This window comes from Artemia franciscana, unplaced genomic scaffold (genome assembly GCF_032884065.1).
Source record: "Artemia franciscana unplaced genomic scaffold, ASM3288406v1 PGA_scaffold_36, whole genome shotgun sequence".
In the NCBI taxonomy this organism is placed as follows: Eukaryota; Metazoa; Arthropoda; class Branchiopoda; order Anostraca; family Artemiidae; genus Artemia; species Artemia franciscana.
Window position 1 is genome coordinate 230,236 of NW_027062672.1, and position 27,528 is coordinate 257,763.

Consider the following 27,528-nt stretch of genomic DNA (forward strand, 5'->3'; position numbering starts at 1 on the left):
GAATGTTCGATTAGCAATCAACAAAGCACCGGGACACAGGGAGTATAAATGACGACCAGGACAAAACTAAAAAATCTAAAAATCTAAATAAACTAAAAAAGAAAAAAAAAGGAAAAAAATAAAGGAGAAAAACAAAACTAAAAAACGAATGTATATACAGACCGGTACACCGGGATACAAATGACGACCGGGACACAGGGAATATAAATGACGACCGGGACACAGGGACACAACTACAACGGGGACACCGGGGGAAACAGGGGGATATAAATGACGACCGGGACAAAAAAACTAAAAAGAAAAAAAAACTAAAAACTAATAAAAAAACTAAAAAATCTAAAAATCTAAATAAGCTAAAAAAGAAAAAAAAAGGAAAAAAATAAAGGAGAAAAACAAAACTAAAAAACGAATGTATATACAGACCGGGACACCGGGATACAAATGACGACCGGGACCCGGGACACAGGGAATATAAATGACGACCGGGACACAGGGACACAACTACAACAGGGACACCGGGGGAAACAGGGGGATGTAAATGACGACCGGGACACCGGGACAGGGAATGGTCGATTAGCAATCACCATCAACAAAGCTCAAGGGCAATCATTAGAATCATGAGGTATAGATCTGAATACAGATTGTTTTCCCATGGACCATTATATGTTGCATGTTCAAGAGTCGGTAAACCTGACAATCTATTTATATGCAAAGACAATGGGACAGCAAAGAATGTTGTATATTCGCAAGTTTTACGTAGTTAAAACCATATATATATATCTATCTATATTCACAGGTGGGACACAGGGACACAACTACAATGGCGCGTAACTATTATGGCGCGTAACGACTTACGCGCGCGGGGGGGCTTGGGGGGGGGCGCGAAGCGCCCCCACCAACTAGGTGTTGGGGTGGCGCGAAGCGCCACCCCAACAGCTAGTATATATATATATATATATCTATATATATAAAAATAAGTTGTCTGTCTGTCTGTCTGTGGATGGATCAGGTGACGTCACCTGAAAAAACTGGATCAGGTGACGTCAAAACTGAAAAAACTAAAAAAAAGGCAAAAACTACAAAAAAAACTAAAAACTAATAAAAAAAATAAAAAAGCTAAAAAACTAAAAAAACTAAAAAAAGGCAAAAACTACAAAAAAAACTAAAAACTAATAAAAAAGCTAAAAAACTAAAAAAACTAAAAAAAGGCAAAAACTACAAAAAAAACTAAAAACTAATAAAAAAAATAAAAAAGCTAAAAAACTAAAAAAACTAAAAAAACTAAAAAAAGGTAAAAAACTAAAAAAACTAAAAACTAAAAAAAACTAAAAAAAAGGAAAAAACTGAAAAATCTAAAAATGAGAAAGCGACCAGGACAAAAGGAATGTTCGATTAGCAATCAACAAAGCACCGGGACACAGGGAGTATAAATGACGACCAGGACATAAGTAAAAAAAAAATTAACAAAACTAAAAAGAAGTTAAAAACTACAAAAAAACTAAAAAGAAAAAAAACTAAAAACTAATAAAAAAACTAAAAAATCTAAAAATCTAAATAAACTAAAAAAGAAAAAAAAATGAAAAAAATAAAGGAGAAAAACAAAACTAAAAAACGAATGTATATACAGACCGGTACACCGGGATACAAATGACGACCGGGACACAGGGAATATAAATGACGACCGGGACACAGGGACACAACTACAACGGGGACACCGGGGGAAACAGGAGGATATAAATGACGACCGGGACAAAAAAACTAAAAAGAAAAAAAACTAAAAACTAATAAAAAAACTAAAAAATCTAAAAATCTAAATAAGCTAAAAAAGAAAAAAAAAAGGAAAAAAATAAAGGAGAAAAACAAAACTAAAAAACGAATGTATATACAGACCGGGACACCGGGATACAAATGACGACCGGGACACAGGGAATATAAATGACGACCGGGACACAGGGACACAACTACAACGGGGACACCGGGGGAAACAGGGGGATGTAAATGACGACCGGGACACCGGGACAGGGAATGGTCGATTAGCAATCACCATCAACAAAGCTCAAGGGCAATCATTAGAATCATGAGGTATAGATCTGAATACAGATTGTTTTCCCATGGACCATTATATGTTGCATGTTCAAGAGTCGGTAAACCTGACAATCTATTTATATGCAAAGACAATGGGACAGCAAAGAATGTTGTATATTCGCAAGTTTTACGTAGTTAAAACCATATATATATATATATATATATATATATATATATATATATATATATATATATATATATATATATATATATATATATATATATCTATATTCACAGGTGGGACATAGGGACACAACTACAATGGCGCGTAACTAATATGGCGCGTAACGACTTACGCGCGCGGGGGGGCTTGGGGGGGGCGCGAAGCGCCCCCACCAACTAGGTGTTGGGGTGGCGACGGGACACAGGGAATGTTCCATTAGCAATAACCATCAACAAAGCTCAAGGGTAGTCATTAGAATCATGAGGTATAACTAAAAAAACTAAAAAAAGGTAAAAAACTAAAAAAAAGACCAATTCAAAAACGAATGTATATACAGACCGGGACACAAGGAATATAAATGACGCCTGGGACACTCAAAGAGAAATCACAGACTGGGACACTGGGACACAAATGACGACCGGGACACAGGGAATATAAATGACGACCGGGACACAGGGACACAACTACAACAAGGACCCCGGGGGCACAGGGGGATATATAATTGACGACGGCAACACAGGGAATGGTCGATTAGCAATCACCATCAACAAAGCTCAAGGGCAATCATTAGAATCATGAGGTATAGATCTGAATATGGATTGTTTTCCCATGGACCATTATATGTTGCAGGTTCAAGAGTCGCAAAACCTGACAATCTATTTATATGCACAGACAATGGGACAGCAAAGAATGTTTTACGCAAGTTTTACGTAGTTAAAAACATATATATATATATATATATATATATATATATATATATATATATATATATATATATATATATATATATATATATATATATATATATATCTATATATATAAAAATAAGTTGTCTGTCTGTCTGTCTGTGGATCAGGTGACGTCATGTTTCTGTGTCGGCTGACGTCATGAAATTAGTTGTCGTCATTTTTGCTTTGACGGTGACGTCATTAGACCGAGACAGAGGGAATATAAGTGACGACCGGGAACCTCAAAGAGAAATTACAGACTGGGACACCCGGACACAAATCACGACCGGGACACAGGGAATATAAATGACGACCGGGACACAGGGACACAACTACAACGGGGACGCCGGGGGCACAGGCGGGATATATAAATGACGACCGGGACACAGGGATTGTTCGAATAGAAATTGCAGACCGGGACACAAATGACGACCGGGACACCGGGACACAGGGAATATAAATGACGACCGGGACACTCAAAGAGAAATTACAAACTGGGACACCGGGACACAAATGACGACCGGGACACAGGGAATATAAATGACGACCGGGACACAGGGACACATCATTAGAATAAAGAGGTATAGATCTGAATACGGATTGTTTTTCCCATGGACAATTATATGTTGCATGTTCAAGAGTCAGTAAACCTGACAATCTATTTATATGCACAGACAATGGGACAGCGAAGAATGTTGTATATTCGCATGTTTTACGTAGTTAAAAACATATATTTATATCTATCTCTATTCACAGGTGGGACACAGGGACACAACTACAATGGCGCGTAACTAATATGGCGCGTAACGACTTACGCGCGCGGGGGGGCTTGGGGGGGCGCGAAGCGCCCCACCAACTAGGTGTTGGGGTGGCGCGAAGCGCCACCCCAACAGCTAGTATATATATATATATATATATATATATATATATATATATATATATATATATATATATATATATATATATATATATATATATATATATATATATATATATATATATATATATATATATATATATATATATATATATATATATATATATATATATATATATATATATATATATATATATATATCTATATTCACAGGTGGGACATAGGGACACAACTACAATGGCGCGTAACTAATATGGCGCGTAACGACTTACGCGCGCGGGGGGGCTTGGGGGGGCGCGAAGCACCCCCACCAACTAGGTGTTGGGGTGGCGCGAAGCGCCACCCCAACAGCTAGTATATATATATAGTATAAGTATAGTGTAGTATAGTATAGGTTCCCTAACACTGAATCGGATGGTGTGGTTTTCATTAAGATTCCTGAAATGTTAAGAAATATTTCTCATTTTTCGGAAATCAGGCAAATTTTCTCAGGCTCGTAGCCTTTGATGAGTAAAACTAAACTTGGTGAACTTTATATTTTTAGAATCAGCATAACAAGCCAATTCTTTTGATATACCTACTAGTATCAATATTCCGTTTTTTACGTAACAAAATTTGTATTTTTGTATCAAAAATATAAATATTATTTGTATTTTCATCCGTTTATCCATTTATATATTTAAAAATTATATAGATATTATTTATATTTTCATCCGTTTATCTATTTATATATTTAAAAATTATATAGGTATTATTTATATTGATATAAAATATCATTTATATTTTGCATCCGTTTTTTGCGTATCAAAATTTCTATTAGTATCAAAATTCCGTTTTTTCCCTTACTATTGAGTCGCGTCGTTCCTTATTTACAGTTCGTTACTTCGAACTACTTGCTACATATCTATATATATAAAAATAAGTTGTCTGTCTGTGGATCTGTGGATCAGGTGACGTCATGTTTCTGTGTCGGCTGACGTCATGAAATTAGTTGTCGTCATTTTTGCTTTGACGGTGACGTCATTAGACCGAGACAGAGGGAATATAAGTGACGACCGGGAACCTCAAAGAGAAATTACAGACTGGGACACCCGGACACAAATCACGACCGGGACACAGGGAATATAAATGACGACCGGGACACAGGGACACAACTACAACGGGGACGCCGGGGGCACAGGCGGGATATATAAATGACGACCGAGACACAGGGATTGTTCGAATAGAAATTACAGACCGGGACACCGGGACACAAATGACGACCGGGACACCGGGACACAGGGAATATAAATGACGACCAGGACACTCAAAGAGAAATTACAAACTGGGACACCGGGACACAAATGACGACCGGGACACAGGGAATATAAATGACGACCGGGACACAGGGACACATCATTAGAATAATGAGGTATAGATCTGAATACGGATTGTTTTTCCCATGGACAATTATATGTTGCATGTTCAAGAGTCAGTAAACCTGACAATCTATTTATATGCACAGACAATGGGACAGCGAAGAATGTTGTATATTCGCATGTTTTACGTAGTTAAAAACATATATTTATATCTATCTCTATTCACAGGTGGGACACAGGGACACAACTACAATGGCGCGTAACTAATATGGCGCGTAACGACTTACGCGCGCGGGAGGGCTTGGGGGGGCGCGAAGCGCCCCACCAACTAGGTGTTGGGGTGGCGCGAAGCGCCACCCCAACAGCTAGTAAGATATATTACTCTGGTGTCAGGTGTACTTTCCGAATGTGCAGCAATGGTGTATGGTTTAAACATTTCTGCACCTTAATTGCTTAACCGTATAAAGATTTGGTTAATTATTGTTCCAAGTCATTTGTTTTTTTCTCCTGTACATAATTGCAAGAAAGAGGATATAACCCCTTTGAAATGCGGACACCGCAATGCGGATCTGTGCAATTATTGTTCCCTCCGCCTCACCCCATAGGAATCCCATCTATACCCTCAGTGGGATCAATGAAGAGAGGCAGGGGCATGTGCCCCCTAAACTTTTAAAAATACTCATTTTGGTATTTTCATTGACAAAATTAAAAAAAATGATGAATTTACACCCTCTATATTATGAAAATACCCACACCCCTATATTCTCGTGGATTGACGCCACCGTATATCCTTGGCACCATTTTCTCATAAGGCTAGTTTGTCAAATAAGGATTTCTTCTTGTCACGAACAATTTCGCAAAATTTTCAATAGCTTGTTTTAGCCCATTAACATCAGTGCATACTGTCAGACAAGCTGTTAAGAGGACCTCCTATGATAGTGCAATGTACCTTAAAATAATGACTTTATCAAATTACTGGTCTTGGCTTTCAAAGTAAATTATTTGGAACAAAGAGCTGCACAAGCATAGCTATTTTAAAATGGCTATGTTTTCCAAACAGAATTACGGCTGCCAATAGTAATTACTATTTAACTGAAAGTTATTCTCAAATGAGAAAAAGGCGTATTTCTCTTTGTAGGTTCTTCTAAATAAAACACCGAAGAATCAATTGCCGCATGGACGAGCATAGGGTGACTGGGCATTTGGACCTCCGGGAATCTCCCCCGCTCCAAATAAAAGACCAAAGAAAAATAAATCAAAGTGTAAATATAAGATGTAAGAGTTTGAATGTAAATATAATAAAAAACATGTAACAATAGTAATTTAATTAGTAATATACAACTAATGTAATTAGTAAAGGAAAGGAAATTGGAGACCACGGAATCAAATTGGGAGGAAAAACGCTCCTGGACTTAGATTATGCTGATGATTTAAGCATATTAGATGAAAGTGTGAGCAAAATGAATGAATTTTTAGAGGTTTTGCGAGTTCACGGTGCTAAAATAGGCTTGACAATTAATGTTAAGAAGACTAAGTCACTAAGGCTAGGAGAATAAGTGAAGATGAACAGGTGACATTAGGTAACGAAAAGATTGATCAGGCTGAGAGCTTCAGTTACCTTGGTAGTATTATTAGCAAAGATGGCGGGAGCAGTGAAGATGTTAAAAGTAGAATAGCTAAGGCTCAGGGTGTTTTTTAACAGTTAAAAAAAGTTTGGAAGAATAGAAAGATAAGTCTACAAACCAAGATTAGAATAACTGAAGCTACAGTGATGACAGTGGTCAAATATGGCTCTGAAGCATGGGCGCTCCGAAAAGTAGATGACAATTTACTAGATGTTTTCCAGAGAAATTGCCTACGGATTATTCTGGGTACCCGACTGACTGACCGTATTTCAAACAGTAGGTTGTACGAAAAATGTGGTTAAATCCGGCTTTCTAGGGCTATAATGAAAGAAAGGTTGAGATGCCTAGGCCATGTTCTACGGATTAAGTATGACAAATTACCGAAGATTGTCCTTTTAGGCCAACCGTCTGGGGCTACACGGAAAGCAGGCCGTCCTTGCCTGGGTTAGGAGGATGTCATAAATAAAGATTTAAAGGAAATGGGAACTTCCTGGGAGGGTGTAGAGGGAGGCTTTGAATAGATTAGGTTGGAGGAGGAGCGTGCGTAGCTGTGTTGGCCTCAGGCGGCTTGGTGCTGCAGTGAGTTATTATTATTAGTAGTAGTATTAGTAGTAGTAGAAGTAATGTAATACTATTAAACAAGCAATACTATTACTACAAGCAATACAAGCAATACTATTACTACAATACAATACAATACTATTAAACAAGCAAGAATTGTACATAAATGTCAAATTTTTCCCCCGAAAACCGTACAATAATTTTCGCTCAAAATTGGCATACTATACTTTTCTAGTATAAAAAAAACTAGATAAGTCAAGACTTTGTTTTGTTTCCTCCTCCAAGCCCCTTAATATTTTTGATAAATTGTCTGCTGACTGAAACTAGAGACCTCTGAAGGTGGAGAGAATTAAGCATAAGCAGGAGGATAAAACTCTCTGAAAAGGAAATGTTTGGTTCTGAAAAGGAAATGTCGTGATTAGTTTGTAGAAACGTTCTGAGTAAAGCCATCGTAATAGCATTAGGACTATAGACTAGCTTTAGAATTTGTATCATAGCTTGAAATTCACGGCTGTATAGAGGGAAATAGCCAGTTTTCAGGAAATCATATTATGTCTTATTTGATCTTCATTTCAAATAATACTGAAGCATATTTTTTACAATTTAATATTACTCACTATTGCCATTATAGCTGCCGAGACCAAAATGATACCTGATAAATCAATCCAATATCAATGTATGCTGTTCAATGACTTTGCGGCTATTAAAAGAAGTTGTCAAGCTACATAGTCACTTTTGACTCCCAAATCAAAATTCCTGTTTTTCATACTTTGATGTTGTGTTTTCAGTAAAGCGCTAGTTTTCTATAATCCTAGAAACATATAGAAACATAATAAGTTGTTTTATTTATACTAGTCTTATTGATATATATTAGATAGGCTGCGAAGTAATAATTTTGTCCGTTTTAAGTTTCAAGTTTGCTCTTTACTTCCGGAAAAACTTTTTTTTTAAGTTAATCGTCAAAGAGATGATAAAACCGTCTTTCTTTTAGCCGAGCAAAGTTCGGTCCCCGATACTAATGAACAATATACACAAAAATTAATCAGAAACATGTAAACAATTTAACTAATAACATAACCTAAATATGAAATTTCAAAATAAAACACAAATATGATGTGTACAATACAATAAAAATATGTAATTAATATAGTTATAACATGGTTATATCATGATATAATAACAGCAGTAATACAAATAATATAGTTAATAGTATACACAAAAAAAGTTTGAAACGACGCACCAGAAATTTTGTAATTCTTGGTTTACTTACCTGACAGAAGTGATAGGCGACAATTTTAGATGCAATACTTCGGAGAACTTCAGTAATTTGACTAGGAGAAGGTCGAGCCGAGTATATGCTATCCTCCATTCTAGTCGGCCTTGAGGAGGGTGGAACTGAAATAATAATAACATTTATTTTTTGGAAAAAAAGACAAGAAAGAAAAACTTTTAGTTGACCAAAAAAAAACACAAAAGTAGATTTCTTTTTTCTCGAGATCATTAGAGTTCCAGCTCTTATCAGTCAGTCCAATGCCTATTTTATTCTTTATTTTTGGGTAAGTTGGAATTTTACCAAAAACATGGATAATTTTCATTGATATTTAAGTTTGAATCAAAATCTGAGATATCTACATTGATATAAGTTTGGTTTTAAGAATAGCCAAGAAAATACTATATACAAAGAAAAAAAAATCATCTAGCCATGAAAACAAGTGCAGAAACACTGTGAATAATAATAAAGCAGTACTTTTAATGATGGAATTTAAACAAAAAAAAATTTTTCAACTGAAACAAGGAGCCACATTCAAACTTAAAACGAGCAGAAATTGGAACTGAAATGATTATAAACTTATTTTTTGGAAAAAAAGAAAACAAAAAAAAAAACGGAAAAACTTTGTTGAAATTTGAAACTTGAGTTGACCAAAACCAAGTGCAAAAGGACACAAAAGCAGATTTCTTTTGCTCTCGCGAAAATTAGAGTTCCAACTCTTTATCAATCAGTCCAAACAGTATAGGTAACTTACAGGAGAGGGAATTGGCGCTAGTGTTGAGAAAAAAACTGTCAGCACCAACAAGTGTTTGGCGTTCCTTAACATCTATTTAGTGTAAAAATAAGACAAATAAGACAAATAGTGAAGTAATAAGTATCTGATCTCTGATTCTAGAAAAACACAATTGCGGAGTATAGAAAAATACCAAGAAGAAGAAGAAAAAAAGGTTTTATTGAAAGAAAGAAATAAACTATAGCAAACCCGAAGTTTATAAACTTGTATTGGTAGATATCACCCTTTAAAAAACTTACCCCCTTCCAAAAAATTAATAATGAAGTGAAATAAAAGACACCAAACGTTAGATGGCCTTGGTGACTATTTTGACACTAGCTCCAGCTCCTCCCACTCTTATCATAAGTCATCCATACTCTTAATAGTCAGTCAGCGTTCTTCCTAAAACTGATTTGGTACCTTTGAACGAAACCTGTCTAAAATAAACATTAAGTATATAACATATATAGTGTAAAACAAATATAATGTAACAGTCTAAAAAAAAAATAGTGTAAAAAGGAAGGCTTTGAATAAATAGGGATGGAGGAGGAGAGTACGTATCTGTGTTGGCCTCAGGCGGTTTGGTGCTGCCGTGGGTTGTTAGCAGTAGAAGTAGTGCCTAAAACAAATTAATGTTGAAAACATTATTATTTTTCTCGCGACTTTTTGGGCTACAAGATATTTGCAAGTTAGTATTTGAGGAAATTCGTTGTCTCCCTTTTTGAGTCACAAAGTAGTTTAAAATTTTGTGCTCGTGATATCAAAATCGTTTTCTTTCGTATGTAAGATGCACGAGCAAATGTTTCTTGTACAAAAAAAAACCTGCTTCAAAATAACAATAGACAAATTCGCACATTGTTTAGTTTTTCCACTGTCCTGTAGAAAATATGCTGCATAACTTAGAACCTTTCGAATTATTGCCGTCGTTTTACCCCACATTAGATACAGGGGTGCTAATTCACATAAAGATAGGAGGGGTAAGTGAATATTTTCTACGATTTTTCCAACGAAGAAACAAAAACATATTTTTGAAAATCTAGGGCGGGGACGATTTGTTTTTTCGATTTTATTTTATTAGAATTCCAAAATTGGTGTTTTTGAACCTAAAGATGGCGAACAGGGGTGGCACCCTATTCCCTTTTAATTGACACCCCTGATTAGATAAATTACAAGCTGCTTCTCGATGATAAGTTACCGAATAATAAATACAAAACAATGATTTGGCATTAATCTAAAGGGGTTGCTCACTCTAATACCTGATGTGCCTCTCAGAGCGCCACTTTTTCAAGCACGTGGTATATTTTCACCATGAATGGCATATTTCTACCCGAGTGCTACGTGTCATCATGTATACTAAATTTTAGAAAGTGGAAGCCCCTTCGTATTAGTTTTCGAAATGTCTAAATACAGACCTCAAGAATTTTCTTATGAAAACTTAACTAATTAGGATGAAAATTAAGGAGTTTTCTTTTATTAAACGCAAAGTATCATGCAAACTTATACTAAGACTTAGGAAATACGATAGTTTCCGCCCTAAAAAACAAGAAATGTCCTAATAAGTATAGAGAAAGTATGACATCAACAGAACCTTCACAGGATTTTCGCTCCAGTGAAAACTATATAATTTGGTTGATATGCTCTTTAATAGGGACAAAATCAAGAAAACAATTTAAAATCAAAAATTGAAAAAATAAAATCTGACACAGCTTGTAAGAAATCGTCAGTGTTAAACTACCGCAAATAATGCTTCAGATAAAGCAAAATTTGAAAGACGGTCATATTTGGCCTATATTCGATGAGACACAAACGACGTGGAATGTGAAAAGTATAGATTGGCTCAAAGGGAGTTGCCACAAGGATATCTAGGAAGGAATATTTGACACGGAATGAATTAGCAATCTTTGGAACGTTATTGTAATACTTATCTGTACACATAAAATAAACACCAGGCACAAGAAGGTCCTTGATAGACTCCTTAACATGAGCAAGTTCTACGCCCCCTTAACTTAAATGATAATTTCTTACTTTCGCTAAGACACACACTAGTTGGACGCTTGAAATCCTCCCAAGTGAATTTAATGTTCATAATTTCTCATGAGACAGACAGTTACGAATTTAGACCCAAATTTTCCTTGTGATGAATATTTAAAAGAGTTTGGATGTTTCGCTTGCAATTTTCCAGCTATACAACATTCTTGTGCAGATAGAAAAAAAGTATCTTTATTTCGGAAATTATTCAACGTTCCTTTTAATGAATCATACACGGATAGATCCGCAAAAATTCATCCCACTCTCTGTAGTGCAAGCCACTTTGCAATTTCGAAAACAGTTTGCTCAAAAGGATTTTTAAACAGATTCCCATTACTTCGACTATTCTCTTGTGGAGGTTCATAAATAGCTGCAACAACAGATTGTATACTCAAGGACACGCAATATGACCATTCTCAAAAATAATGTTGTCAACATAATTGTAGGACTAGTGCTTCAAGGTTATGGCGCGATGACTGCAGTTCGAATAACCTCCTTTAAGATCTATCAGATGACAAACAAATGTTAGTTACAAGTAATGAAACCCTTCAACATTACACTGTGGAGCCCTCTATTTTCCCGAGAAAAGAGTAGGAAACAGAGGTAAATCATTTGGAGATGCCTGCTTACATGTTCAAATTACGTTACCATCTCCACAATTTCCACGTGCATTGGTTTGGCCTGTTTTAGGTCGTCACTTACTCTCTAAAGATTTCCACACAAATACGGGACGGGACTGAGAACTAAGATAAGATAACATTTATTGTCCTTTTTATACAACAAGTGGATTTAACCTTACAGAAATCAAAACTTCTTTTAAAATTTTGAGGTATTTCTTTATTTTGAATTAAAAAATTTTAATTTTTGATTAAACATTATAAATATTTTTCCTGTTTATATAGTAGCTTTAGAGATTCGGAACTTAGAACTAAGATAAAATGTCTTTAATGTTCACTTTGTTTCGACTTGTTTTAATTCTTGCTGGCGATTATCTTCGAATCGGATATTTATTTGTTCTTCACTTTTGTTTTTGACTTGTAATTTTCGCTAACACAAATATTCTGGCTGTATCTTCATTTTTGTTTATCATTACTTGAGACTTTTGTCTTCAATACCCTTTACCTTAGGCTCTCGGATTCGTCAGGTCCGGTGACATTTGTCCTCTAGGCATTATAATTACTCTCTTTACTTGCTCAGCCTACTCTAGGCATTATATAACAACTTAAAACGCCTCTTGTAAATAGACTAATTACACTTGGTATTTTATACTTAGCTATGTTCCTTTCGTTATGTGCGTATGGGTCATAGATGTAAAAACGATACTTTCATTCCTGGGGTGAGAGGGAGAGATATAACTTATTCTATTGAAACATGATCATAAATATGACGTCAATCATGACTTTTCTTGTCAGCTATTTGTTTCTTGTGCAATTTTGGCTGCATCATAGACACTAAAAACGATACAAACATCACTAAGGCAAATATAACGTACGTGTGCTTTTTGAATGTATTCATAAATATGACGTCATCCACATCAATTTTTTTCCAAAAATTGAAGCTTTTAATGAATTTTCTCAAAGTTCTGACCTGTCTAGATCGCTTTTATAGGCCAGAACATCCCAGGATACAGATTTTCCCGAAAAAATATGGTGCCGTTTTCAACCAAAAATGCATAAATACATACATAAAAACACAATTATTGCTCGTTTATAAAAATAGTATACATATAACAACGAGAACAGCGACTTTGTCGCCGGTCCCTGGCACTGCTACGCGACAGGCTTTTATGTATTGATTCTCATTGTCACTTCTTTTCTAAGGCTAATTCACACTGAAGCAGAAGGTGGTTTACATCATCCTCCACCTTTCGAATTTTCATGTAACCTTTGGCATAATTGTTTGTGTCTCGCCATATTTCTTCCAAGAGATCCATTAGGTTACGAGAGATCACATAATTAAAATTATGTGCAAGGAGTTCTTCAATAACTTCATCGAGGTCTAAAAAGTACATTTGGCCATATGAAGGTGGTTCAAAGTCACCTTCAGGAGGTTTGTTTTAAATGTACAGCTGAATTAATTTTGTGATAAATTTGTCCAGCTGCTTTTTAGCTGAAAATATCTTGACTACTGATTGATCGATCATAGCCTACGTTGAAAGCACAGCTTAGATACCAATACACAGTTATGAAAACTCGCATCTTGCCCATGAAATGCTTTTGGTACAGAGCTCCGACGCATAGATCGTACTACAAAACCATAGGCGGGAACGCAATTTTGTTTTGTATTGGTATCTAAGCTGTGAATTGCTCCAACTTTTAGATTCAGACTGCCAGTTTCTTGTCTCCAGCCGCTAGCATCGCTACTGCGCACTTTGTCTTAAAAATAAATCGAGTTTTCATAACTGTATTGGTATCTAAGCTGTTGTTGAAGATACTAAATCGAAACATGAGTTCAAGTTTCGGATTTGTTCGTGAAACTCTCAAGAGAGCAAGTGACGTCCTAAAAAAGCCAAAGCAATTAATTTGGTAATTGTGGAGGTGGTAATGCAATTCAATCAAGCAGGCAACAAACTCCAAATGAATCACCTGTTTTTGCTACTCTTTCCCCAGGATAATGGAGGACTCCATAGGGAATAGGAATCCACTTTCAGTTTTGACTCGTTCTTATTCTCGCTGTTGCTTGTCTTCTAACACCAAAATTTTTTGTTCGTCACTTTTTGTAATGTTCTGATGCTCGCTTTCTTTATTCTGCTAACCGCACAATTATTTGTTCCTCACTTTAATTTTGACACGTTCTGATATAAATTATGCTACGTAACATAACACCTTTTGAAGTACTGCCATCGTTAAGGTTTGGATTAGATGCAGTAGCACCGATTCACAAAAATATAGGTGGGAGAGTCTGAAGATTTTTTTTCCAACTTTTCAAATGAAGATACAAAGATATATTTGTATTATTTTCGATTTTTTTTTTTCAATCAGAATATCAAAATGAGTATTTTCTGAACCAAGAGATGGCGAGCCATGGTGGCAAACAGTCCTTCTTTTAATTGGGACTTCTGATTAGATAAATTACAAGCTGTTTCTCACCAATAAGTTATCTAATAATAAATACCAAGCACTGATTTTAGCATTAGTTTCAGGGGGCTGCTTACTTCACTAGCTGATGTACGTCCCAGAGCGCCACTTTTTCGACCACGTGGTACAGTTTCATCATACATGGCATGTTTCTAATGAGTGTCATGTTTAATCTTGTTTACTAACTTTAAGAAAGTGGAAGATCCCTCGTATTAGTATTTGAACTGCCTAAATATAGACCTCAATAATTTTGCTATGAAAACTGAAACTAATTAGGTGGCAAATTAAAAATTGCTAATTAGGAGTTTTATTGTATTTAACACAAGGTATCACGTGAACGCATACTATATGACAATTTCCACCTAAAAAAAAAAGTAAGAAATTTAATCCATTGCCTTGACTTTGAATTGATTGACTTTAGAAAAGACTATATTAACGCATGTCCTAATTAGTATAAAGGAAGTATAACATCAACAGAACCTTCAAAGCCCTTTCTTTTTTCAAGAAAACTATATAGTTTTTTCGATTGAAAGTTTTATTTAGCTCAAGCTAAAAAGAGGTGGGAGGTTTAAGACCAGAGTTGTATTAAGGTTTTGAATGGACGTGGGACGGATTCTTAATGATCTTTTCCTTTTTTATGGCACTTGGTATTTACCAAGTGACATATAGCAATCGCAATTTCTGTCAGTCGGTCTGTTGGACTGTTGGATTGAAGACAAACAACTCGTTTTTTCTCTCTGTAAAGCTTTCCCAATTTCTAAGCGGCTAGGACATCAAATCCTTCAGTGGGAGGCACTCCCACTAAAAAACGGCAATGGACACTAGTTACAATGGTAGTAACCTCCATCTGGCAACGGCAGCCCCCCTCCCTGTAAGACATTGTGGTACCCCCAGCCCCCTATTGAAACAAATTATAGCCAAAATTGTATATTTCCAATGTGTTTTTGCGTTTCGTATTTTCGTCAGCGTTGAGTCAATACAAGAGTATTAAGTTGAAACGCAGAGTAACGCATGGCAAATTGTATGGGAAACATATAACTTGGGTTGTATATTTACACATTGGGGGGGGGGGTTATAGCAGAAAAGGTTTGAAAATGTGTTAACTACGATTGTCTGCTTATTGTCAAGTAAGAACTGTTTTCTTAATATGTTTCCTTCTCAAGAACCACAATTGTACATTAATACCATATCTTTTTATATTTCTCATATTTCTTTTTTCTCATATTTTATTTTTACATCTTTTCATTACCCTTTTCTCATAATTACTTTTAATATTTCATGTTTCTCAGATTTCTAAATAGCTTCTTATGACCCGGTAATGTTCAAGGCGTTTTATGAAACGTTTATAATTTGCAGAAATTCGAACATGTTAGGGCAAATGCAAGCATTTCAGAGAATGTTGTCGCATACAAGCCAGACAATATAGTGTGCGACTTCCATTCATGTGGAAACAATTTTGACACTGCTATTGAAACTCATCATCGCAATGTTCATCCCTAGAGTAATCGCTAGAATACAAGCCACTATATACACTAGACCAAGATGTATTACTTCCGTTTTCAGAGCATTCCATTCCGTTTTCGTTAGAGAAATCGTAAATATCTTCGTCATCAGAGTTCTCACCGACAACTTCTTTAAGATGCTGCTCTAAAAGAGTCCATGGCTTCGAATTTCGCCACTTTAAAGCTTGATCTTTACTAAGGTGTGTTACTGCTGCAATTAAAGGTTTGATATGCTCTTTAATGGGGACGAAATCAAGTGAACATATGAAAATCAAAAAATGAAGATCTGACACGGCTTGTAAAAAATCGTCAGTTTTAAACTGCTGCAAATAACGCTTCAGAACACAAAAACGTTGATGCACTGTCATATTTGACCTATTTTCAATGGGAAACGAACGAAGCGGAATGTGAAAAGTGTAGATTGGCTCTAAGGGAGCTGCCACAGGGATATCTAGCAAGAAATATTCAACAGGGAATGGATTAGCTACCTTTGAAACTTTATTGTTATACTTATCGGTATCAATAAAATAAACGTCAGGTACAGGCTGGCCCTTGGTAGACTCCTTAACATAAGCAAGTTCTGGTGCCTCCTTAGCTGGAATGATAATTCCTTCTTTCGTTAAGGACATACATTGGTTGGACACTTGGAATCCTTCCAAGTGAATTTGATGTTCATCATTTCCTGTGACACAGACAGTTACGAATTTAGATCCGAATTTTCCTTGTGATGAATATTTGCAAGGGTTTGGATGCTTCGCTTGAAATTTTCCAGCTATACAACATTCTTGTGCAGATAGAAAAAAAGTATCTTTATTTCGAAGATTATGCACAGTTCCTTTTAATGTATCATATACAGCTAGATCCGTAAAAATCCATCCCACTCTCTGTAGCCCAAGCTCCTGTGCAATTTCGAAAACAGTTTGCTCGAAAGGATTTTCAAGCAGATTCACATTACTTCGACTATTCTCTTGTGGAGGTTCATAAATAGCTGCAACAACAGCTTGTATACCCAAGGGCACACTTTCACAGACCTCGTATCGTCCATATAAGAAACCCATTCTTTGGTTTCCCGTCTTCCTCCAATAATCTACAAAATGATCAACAATATGACCATTCTCAAAAATAATATTGTCAACATGCCTGTAGGCCTGCTGTTTCAAGGTTATGGCGCGATGACTGCAGTTCAAACAGCCTACTCTCAGATCAATTGAATGACCAGAACAGTTTGGCTTAACTGAATATGAAACCTCCTCAAGGTCAGCATATTTTCCTTGGTCTGCTCCACATCCGATTTTTCTTAAATAAGCATGAAATGACAAATATTTTATTTTTTGTTCTGTCAAGTAAGACTCGTCGAATGGATCAAGAGCACAACAGTTGAGACACTGGTTCATGCTATTCGATTCATGCAGACACCCTTGTGTTCTTGTTCTTTCAATCCGCCCAGTCTTTACTTCCAGCAGTTGATCTACAGCATCTTCTAAAACATTACTCTTTATCGGTAAATTAATCTTTGTCCCTGATTCTGTGTTGCTTGACAATGTTCTGGCAACAGATTTGGGCGCCATATCAAATAAGGAAACATTGCTAATTGGGACTAAGAACAATCGTTCGCCTTCTGAGAAATTCAAATCTTTTGTATGAAGGTTTTTTTCTAGGTCCGGAAGACCATTCCTATTGACGCTAAGGACAAAGTCCTGGCTTATCAATCTAAAAGAGTCGTAGACCTTTTTATAGAGGTCGTGAATTGAAGAATCTTCATCGATTTCAATGCGTATAGCACCTTGTTCGGATTGGATTCGTAAAAGCATTCTTAATTCAAATAGAAATAATTTTAGTTGGAGCAGCAAGTACACAGATTGGTTGATAATTGTTTACTATTGCACCTTTAAGGAAGCAACTATAAAGTCATCAATATGATTTGCCGTTGTCTTGGATTTTTCCCTGAATATTTATGCATTTACCAGTTTGCTGGCCATATAATTAGCTAGTACATAAAGAGAAACACGTTAAACTATAAACTCTGACAGTATCTTTGTAAGACCCGTGGCTAAGATCGAGGATTTAGGTTTAATCTGGGTAGGGGGGGGGGGCAATAACTACAATAATAACGAAAAGTTAAAACGTAACAAACACGTCTACTTTTAGATTAATTCTTACAGAGAGTTTATTTACGACCATGACCCCTTTGTGAACGTAAGTTCCAGAAAACTTCCAAGTTTTCCAAAAGCATAATTACTATATCGATTGATCCTCTTATTCGAGTGATCCGTAACTGAATTTTCTGATAGAAACATTGAATTCATAAGATGCATTGCCCTTAAAAAAAAATCGTTTTTCATTCGTTGTGATTCTCACTTTCGCTTGTCTTTTAACCCGAGATTTTTTTTTGTGCTTTATTTTCGTTTTTGAGTCCTGGTAATTTTCGATGTCGGTTGTCTTCTAGCCGCATATTTCTTTGTTTCTTCACTTCACGTTCATCATTCCCTCAGACATTTTTCCAATGGCTTTGCTTTACCTATTCAGATTAGTATTGTCATGTCTGATTTTACTTTGCATGTCTTCTAGCCGCATATTTCTTTGCGCTCGATAACGTTCATCATTGCGTCAGACATTTTTTTATGTTATCTGCTTTAGCTTTTCGGATTGGTCTTGTCATGTTTGTTAATACAGACTGTTTTTTTTTAGTAGCGATACAATTTTCGAAGAGTTTCAGGCTAATTCTTCAATTGGTAAATTGGCTGTCAAACAGTTAAGAGTAACTGAATATTATACTATTAAGAGTAATCGAAATAATAGTTACCAGTTTTTAATCAGCTTCTAGAAATTTTTTTTGCACTAACCAGTTTAATGAAAAACTCAGTTTTTTTTTAAATTTAGAGTTACAAGGGCCATAGTTCGTTCTTTACTAGCTTAGAGCTATCGTTTCAATCACGATAAATCTGTAATTCTTCTATTTCAAAGCAATTGAAAAGTGTAGCAGATTTCGCGAGACTTGTATTTTACCTTTTGCAATTTCTCTCCAATCTTTGATTGTTTATACTTATTCACTTGCTGAAACGTTTTCACTTCTGATATCTTTGAAATATCATCTGTAAATCCATGTGTTTTCCCCTGATCACTCTTTCGTATTATCTTTTGCTCCTTCTCTTACGTGTTCATCTTTTTGTCAGTTTCATACTGTATTCGTAAATGTTTTTGTTCCTTTGCTCCTTCCGTGCTATATTCTTTGCTCTCCTGCTTCTATTTTTGTTCCTGTTTTCGTTCAGGTGAAAGTTCGCGTGAATACTTTGTACATTTTCAGCATTTGAATTTTCTATAATCCATTTGTGTTATGTCATCTTGCAGGTCTCAATATAAACGGAAAATTGATAAAAATACAGTTTTTTTCTGAAAAGGCAGCTGACTAATTCAACAACTTTAACTCACTATGTCGATCCTTTATGTAAAAAAAATTACAAACAGGAAATATCAAACGGAAATGGTTTCTCATCGGTGTGGGTTCTAATGGGTTCAGCAACAGTAATATTTTGACTGAAACCCCGCTTGAATGCGTCAAATAATGTGGGGTTTTCACTGGTGTGGGTTCTCAAGTGTTTAGCAAGACCTCCATTCTGAAAAAAAAACTTACACGTGATACTTGCTGGTTACTTCACCACTTTGGATTCCCAGGTGGGCAGCAAAAAGGGCTATTTCGAATAAATCTGAAAAGCTCTTATGGCATGTATCACATTGTATGGCTTTCCACCGGTATGGATGGTCAGGTGTCTATTCAGATTACCGTTATTTGAAAATCTTTTCTTGTACGTATGACATTTTTATGACTTTCCATTTGTTTAATTTTGTATAGCAATAAAAAAGGCCTATAGGACGACCCCAAAAAACGCAAATTTACAATTATTAGAACCTTGTTTTGTTTGAACAAGAAGAATTTTTTCATCCATGGAGATTTTTAAAGTTTGAATTCTGTCCCAATAATTTAAGAACGACTCCTGAAACACTTGTTTCGTTTAATTAGAACAATAAGAGCCTTTTTTTCAAAAGTTCTAAAAAACTTTAACGTGAAGAGCGAGGCGTTTTGGAGGAGTAACCCCCCCATACACGTAATAATTTCTGTTCGTTTTAAGTTTTGATGTTGCTCCTTACTTTCAGTTGAAATATCTTGTTTTTTTATCAAATCGCTTCATAAAAATAATATTTTTCTTAAACATTATATGATAGCGGTATCACATCATGTGTGAAGCGTACAATTTCATCAATATGGGTTCTGAGGTGTTTAGCAAGAGTATTATTCCGAGAAAATTTCCGCTTACATATGTCACACATGTACGGCTTTTCACCAGTGTGAGTTCTCCGATGCACGTTAAGATTACTAATTTGTTTAAATTTTCGCTTACATATGTCACATTTGTATGGGCTTTCACCAGTGTGGGTTCTCAGGTGTCCATTAAGAGTACTCTTCACACTGAAACTCTGCTCACATTTGTCACATTTGTAGGGCTTTTCACCGGTGTGTATTCTTACATGTTGAGTGAGCTGACAATTTGTAGAAAAACTCCTGTTGCATGTGCAGCACTTGTATGGCTTTTCACCAGTGTGGGTTCTCATGTGTATGGAAAGATTACTCTTCTGACTAAAACTGCCTTGACATACGTCACATTTGAATGGCTTTTCACCGGTGTGTATCTTCACATGCGTATTACGATGACTGTTTTGAGAAAAGCTCTTATTACATGTATCACACTTGTATGGCTTTACACCGGTGTGTATTTTCACATGCATATTAAGATGACCATTTTGAGAGAAGCTCTTATTGCATAAATCACACTTGTATGGCTTTTCACCGGTGTGGATGGTCAGGTGTCTGTTCAGACTGCCATTACTTGGAAATGTCTTCATACACACATCACACTTGTGTGACTTTCTATTACTTTCAACTATCAGGTGTTTCACAAGTTTGTTGCTTATAGACCGTTTCTCGTCATTTTGAAAAGATGACGTCATTTCATTCCTTTGATTTGCTGCTTCGTCTTCATTCTCGTCAGGTAGTTTCTTCATCCGGTTAGTCAGCTTCTTTGTGGCTTGATTATCATCAAAAATGTCTACCGATGAGATGAGTTTATTTGATAGCTCAGTTTCAGTTGAGTCCATTTGAAACCGATTGAACTGATTGGTTTCGTTCGCAAAAATGATTATATGGTCAGAGGCTTGTTCATTTATTAAATTCATCATTGAGAATTCAAATCCAAACCGTGACAATTTTCGTTGAGCTTCCAGTTAAAGTTGAGAGTCACAGGCAAGGATGAATAAACATCTTAAAAAAATTTTTGCTAAAACTAAAACACTGTAGTAAATTATTTTAGATTTCACTAGAAAAAGAAAAAAATTGTGCAATTTAAGGATTTTGATTATATATATTGGTATATTAAACAGTTTTATTTGTGATCATTTTGATCAAATTCGTCATTTACTACGAAAGCACATTTAGTTAATTATCCTAGTTGTAGCAGAAGCTGCAGTTGAGCAAAAGACAAATCAAAATGTCAAAAAGAAGACAAAAGTGACAAATAGTACCTATGTGTATGTAGCACTACTTTGAAGATAGTAACTTTCATTCCGATTATTCTGAAAATTAATCTGTACTTGCGATAAGAAATTTTGAGAACTAAGAAAAGGCCGGATTCATTCAAAACTATGTGTAATTTCACGTGATGTCATGGAAACCATAATCAAACCGTTATATTATCGCTTTAAAAAAAAGGTAAGGAATATGGCATTAGAGTTCACAGTCCCTACCGGCGGCGCTGATCTCCATTTCTTGGCCCTTCAACCAGGAAGTGCAATGGAGGGTTGGGGGCCAACCATCCTGTGCTTTCGAACACCCTTCCAGTTTACCTTCCCCAGATTTCTCCAAGTACCCATTTAGAGCTGGGTCGACTCTGGCTAAGCTTATAGAGTCACACCACTGACCCCCGTCGCAAATTAAACAATGGGTTACACTGGGATTCGAACCCTCGCCCTTCAATTGCGCTATTATATAATTTATATTATATAATTCCAAGAATGTGCCAGTGCCTATGCCATCTGAAATATTTAAAATACGCAATGGCATAATCATCGTTTTATTGTTTAGTTTCAAGTTTCATGCAGGCAAATCAGCAATTTTCGTTTAATTAAGAAATTCAATTTTGAATTTAATTCCTCCTTCCTGTATATCCTTTATAGAAGCTACAATTAAAGCTCCTTATTCCATTTTAATTTCTGAAATACTTAATTAACACAATAGCATAAATTATCATGTTATCCTTAAGTTATAAACCGCAATTTCGTCAGGAATTCAGTGTGATTTTTGCTGTGTCCTGTTCCATGGTAATATAAATAATAAATAAGATAAAAATATATATCCAAAATAAAGATACAAAAATATGGGTGATAAATAAAGAAAACCTACCTTTATTAAATAAATAATTACCTTTAATTATATGTAAATTAAAGGTAAGAGTATCTTGAACAAACAGCGAAAGTATTCAAGCTAGAAATTTCTTTACAAGCAACCCTAGAGTTATGACAATATCGAAACCTCCCGTTGGAAAAAATATCCCGAAAGTATGACTTTTTTCCTGTTACTTTTAAATAAAATAAATGAAAAAATGTGGAGGCAGTGCCGGATTTAGAGGATGGCAAGTGGTGCTACCACACCGGGCCCCGCACCCACCGGGGCCCCGCGCTAACAGGGCTAAATATATTACAAATTACAATCACGTAAGTGATTTTGCGTTTGTTTGTTTTACTGCCGCCTAGAAGCGTTTTTAAAAGCGTAATACATTCATTTTTTATAACGCAAAATGCCGCAGCGCAAACTCTACTGTCAGCGGGAAGAATAACTTATAAGCGATAGAATGACCCTTTGTCGTTGCACGGTTATTATCTGCCGTCTTGTTGAAGCAACCGCGTTCCTGCTGAATCCTGGAATCACATTGTTACCGCTCACACTGGAGGTCACATTATTATTGCGCCTACTACATTACGACCCTGATGTCAGGCCCCGCGAGGTGACAGCTGCTTAAGGTCTCGCGGACAAGTAAGGCCATCTCTGTAAGTAGGGAAAAAACACTAACCTAAAGATCCTTTTCTTCCAAAACAGCTGTAGTCAACAAGCTGCAATATGATTGCTGTTTTTCCGGATCCAGTATTACCACTAAGGATGATGCCTCGTTCACCTCGTTCCTGGAGAAGAGAGGAGCTAAGTTCCCGGAACAGCCAATGACGTCCGACAAATAACGGATCATTATCACCTTCTGACTGTGGCACTTCGAAGTAAAGAGGTCGTAACGGAACTACGGGGGGAGGGAAGTCGTAGCTTTTAGCTGAAATGAGGAATTTTTTTTTAGAATTTAAGAAATAAGAATTAAAAAAAAAGCAATAAAAGGTTAAGCCCTAAAGATGTGAAATACGACGTGAAAGTTCATTTTCCTTTTTAGCGTGTGTATTTTTACCCCTACTTCCCTTCCATAGAGCCTTGCAGGGGTACGTGATAAAGTATTTGCTTTTATTGTCTGAGTTGTTAAATAACTCTATCTAAGGCGTCAAGATATGAATATGACCAATTTTTTAACTTCCGTATGTGATCACAAGGATACTTTCAACAAATTAGAATTATTACAAAAAGCGGAAGTATAGAAACCAATTTCTTAAACAAAAATTATACTATTCTTCTCCAGACTTTGGCCTCTGAGCGGTTCAAATGTTCAACCTTTTTCTTTCGGACCTTTGGCTTCAAACATCATTATTTCACGAAACATAGGTTACATTACGAAAGAGCCCAGGACATGTACGATTGGGGAGGAGCATTCTAAATTCTACATTTTTGGGAGGGCAAGGAATGTTTTGTTTTTTTTAATCTGATCCTCAAAAGATGTTTGCACTATAAGCTCTTGACATTTTGCCACTTAATATTTTTGACTAATAAATAGCTTTGTCATTCTGATATTGTTGTTTTTAGCATTGTTTTGCCAGATTTTTAGTTGATGCTTTGTTTATGTTTTTTTTTTTTCGGTTTTATGACTCCGAAATGCGAAATTCTGCCCTTAGGGGCTTGTGATAGACATTTTTTTGAAATAAATATCTTATCTTATCTCTTACAGGAGGCAAATGATACAATTGATGCAAGGTTAAATAACAAGGTAAATAAAAAGGCACTATGTCTTGCCAAGCTATCAAAATGGCGCATATGATCAAAATTCCAAAAGGTATCAAGGTGAAACCTTCCTAACTAACGGTACTTTTCTGGGTTCTTTCGTAATATATACTTTAACAAATATGGCATTCGGCCAAGATGCAGTCCTGGGTATTACATAGCTTTAACCTAGAAAAAACACTCAGTTGATACCATTCATATAGACAACAAAACCTCGATCCTGACGATAAAAACCGTATATAGATGATGTTCTAAAAAAATCTAAAAGTTAGTATGGCTACTAGATCGAACGAAGTATCTATAACCCCTTAGCTTGAACGACGCTCAGTGATTGACGCCTGCCAGGGTCGTATCCACGAATTATTTTCGAGGGGGAGGGTTTGAAAAGGGATTGTTTTCGGCTGGGGGGGGGGTAGAGTTACAGTAAAAAACGTCATAAGGTGCATTCAAAAATTTTTTTATTGATTTTTGTTACATTTTTAAGAGTCAGAAAAATATTTCGGGGAGGGGGGCTCAAACCCCCTAACACCCCTGAATACAGCCTTGACGGCTTCGTGACCCATTAAGTGCTCTAAGCAGAATTCAGCCAAGAAGCTTTGCGATTTCCTGAGAAAGAGCTAAAAATCCAAGCAAAATTGATCTACTGAATACCTACAGATTATGATATAAATTAGTTTAAAAATTATTAATTAAGTATTCAAAAAACATAGACGAAACGAATTCAAATGAAATGACCTACTAGAGAATTAAATATTCTCTGTGGCAAGAATGTGGAATATTTATACTGGTCACACATTCAACCTACTATATCACAAAGCTTAAAGTCATTCATCATTCCATTCCACCATATTATCTTAAAGCTTACCTTACCAAAATGGTAAGGATTGGAAATCTAATTTTTAAGGAAAAAGACCTTCATATATACAATTTCGATAGTAGGAGGCACCAAATTTTAATAAAGGAAAAAGTGGGTGAAAAATAAGAGAAAATAAGCAAGAAACATATGGTATCAAAGAGATTAAGAAGGTATTTTTTGGGAGAGGGGGACATGCCGCCCTACCTGGATACGACCTTGGGTCCAGAAGTCAGTTATTTTGATACCTTTGGTGGTTAAGGGCGAGATATATCCTGACTACGATTATTGTCTATAGTTAGTAATTTCGCATCCCTTTCAGCTTATGTTTGGCATTTATGATGTTCCAGTCCTCATCCAAACATGAGGGTAGAAAATCCATAAAAAAAAACAAGAAATCAAATTCTGCGTATTCATTTCAAAAATTTCTTTCTTAGCTCAAAATTGATTCTTGAATTTCAAATATACATAGAACATTGATTCAGCTAGTAGATCAAGTACTTGGCGACCCAGAATTCGAACTCAGCTGTGGCAGCGCACTGGTTTGGTTCAGCTGTGGCAGCGCTCAGAATTTGATTCAGATGATGAGATTCAAAATTTGATTCAGATGATGAAATTAAGGAAACGTCTCCATACTAATCCAAAAAAGAAGAAGAGGAGATGAAGTAGTTGGCAAACTGTGGCAATGACATATGACACAATAAGCAGTGCAAAAAAGACCAGCTTCTCGACATAAAAAGCTATTACCTCAACAATTATCTTCAAATACACTTAAGAGTTTTCGTTGAAGTAAAATGCAAATTGTCTAACACCCATAATTTACATACAGTTTTTACAAGCACTTCAAAATCCTTAAAAGGTAGCCTAAGGATAAGCGCTAATATGAGGAAATGACCAGAAGATAAAAAAGTGTCTTTTCTAGTGTTATTTATAGCTTTACTGTAGTGACACATTGCAGTACGTTACATTAGCAGTATATACAGAGAAATAAAACTAAACTACAATTAGTCATAAAATGTATTGTTTCTTAAATTAACACTTCTCTGCTTCAAAGGACAAAAAACGAAAAATAAATAATTAAGGAAAAGCCAAACCTAGAATGGTTTTGAGCCAGTGAATAAACTAACCGTACCGAATGAACTAACCGCAGCCGTATGAAGTGAATACCGGACGAACGGTAACGTATCGTAAGAAGCAAACCGTACCGAAGGAGAACGATGAATGAAGAAAATGAACCCCATGCGAAAGACCATTCAAAAAAAGGACGAATTCTTTACCTGGCTATTAATACAACCTGTCTACTGAATTGATTTACTTTTTGACGAGTAATTGATTTGTTTTTTGTTGTTGTTTTTTTTTGGGACAGGAATAACAAATGGTAAAAATAGAAACAGGATAACTTTTTAACAAAATAACAAAAAATCATAATAAAGTAATTATGAACTAATAATAAAGTAATCTGGATTTGGCGTTAAAGTATGTTTCTTACAAAACGTCCTTGCTTCTATTCAGCTAAAATTTCAAGAAAATATCAGTTCCAACTTTAAAAACATAGCCTACTAATTATTGAAATTCTTTTTTCGGTGGAAAAAAGTAAACAATAGATGTAAATTTTCTGTGTTTAAAAGTGCGTGTTAGATTATATTCTTTTTTTTATTTTTTAAGTTTAGAGAAGTTTAAGTTTAGAGTCTGCTTGAATTCATACAAATTGACGTTGAAGAGATACGGTCATCCGATTACCCTTAAAAGAAGGAATGCGAGTCGAATATCATTTTATTAAATTTTCAAAAACAGGATTTTAAAAATATTCCCAGTATCTTCGTCTACAAGCGTCATTCCCAACGTGGGACCGGTGGGGCATGGTAATATTTTGGTTGGTCGTGGTTAAGATGTGCACCTTTCGGCTGATTATACCTTAGAGCCTAAAAAAGTTGAAAATAAGTTTTGAAAAAAAAAACTGTCAAGGGAAGGTACAATGATTTCGATTAATCTTAATAGTAAAAGTTTATTGCAAAAACAAATTTATGGGAATTTTAAAATTTAGACAGACATACCACGAAACTGGTGTTGGATCGAAATGTAAACTGCACCCTTGGAATTTCCATACCCGAAAACCTCCTTTGGGATAATTACAATTCTCAATCTTTAGCAACAAAAAAAAAAATCACTTTTATGCATAGGAATAAGTTATATAGGTCTCCTTTTCTTATTTTTTTTTTCATTACCGCTAGTGGAGCGCTGAAACATCATAGAGATGTTTAAGGGCTGATTGGGAAAGGAAATTGCTATACCTACTGCCTTTTGTAATTAACAAAACGTAATATCAAAATAAAATCAAATTATGACAAAATCCACATCTTCATATACAAGAAGATGCAACAAATACATCTTTTGGAAAGCTTTGTTTATCGCAGTTTTAAATTTTTGGTTAC

General features: G+C 35.6%; 2 protein-coding genes across 5 annotated transcripts in view; both read right to left on the reverse strand.

The window, feature by feature from the left end:
• LOC136041733 (protein TANC2-like) overlaps window positions 1–27,528 on the reverse strand; it is a 281,477-nt gene that overhangs the window by 91,077 nt on the left and 162,872 nt on the right. For all 4 annotated transcript variants that reach the window (XM_065726482.1, XM_065726481.1, XM_065726480.1 and 1 more), the window contains 2 exons: window positions 23,165–23,413; window positions 8,668–8,792 (listed from right to left, as the gene is read on the reverse strand). In XM_065726482.1, coding sequence (XP_065582554.1) covers window positions 8,668–8,792; window positions 23,165–23,413 — 374 coding nt within the window. The remainder of the gene's footprint in view (window positions 1–8,667; window positions 8,793–23,164; window positions 23,414–27,528) is intronic.
• Window positions 18,140–21,330, reverse strand: LOC136041738 (zinc finger protein 239-like). The gene has a single exon (XM_065726492.1). The coding sequence runs from the start codon at window positions 21,276–21,278 to the stop codon at window positions 20,250–20,252; it is 1,029 nt and encodes a 342-aa protein (XP_065582564.1). The 5' UTR covers window positions 21,279–21,330; the 3' UTR covers window positions 18,140–20,249.

What these genes read in the sequence shown, in the direction of transcription:
- LOC136041738 (XM_065726492.1), bottom strand. Translation starts at nt 21,278, where the DNA reads ATGATGAATTTAATAAATGAACAAGCCTCTGACCATATAATCATTTTT.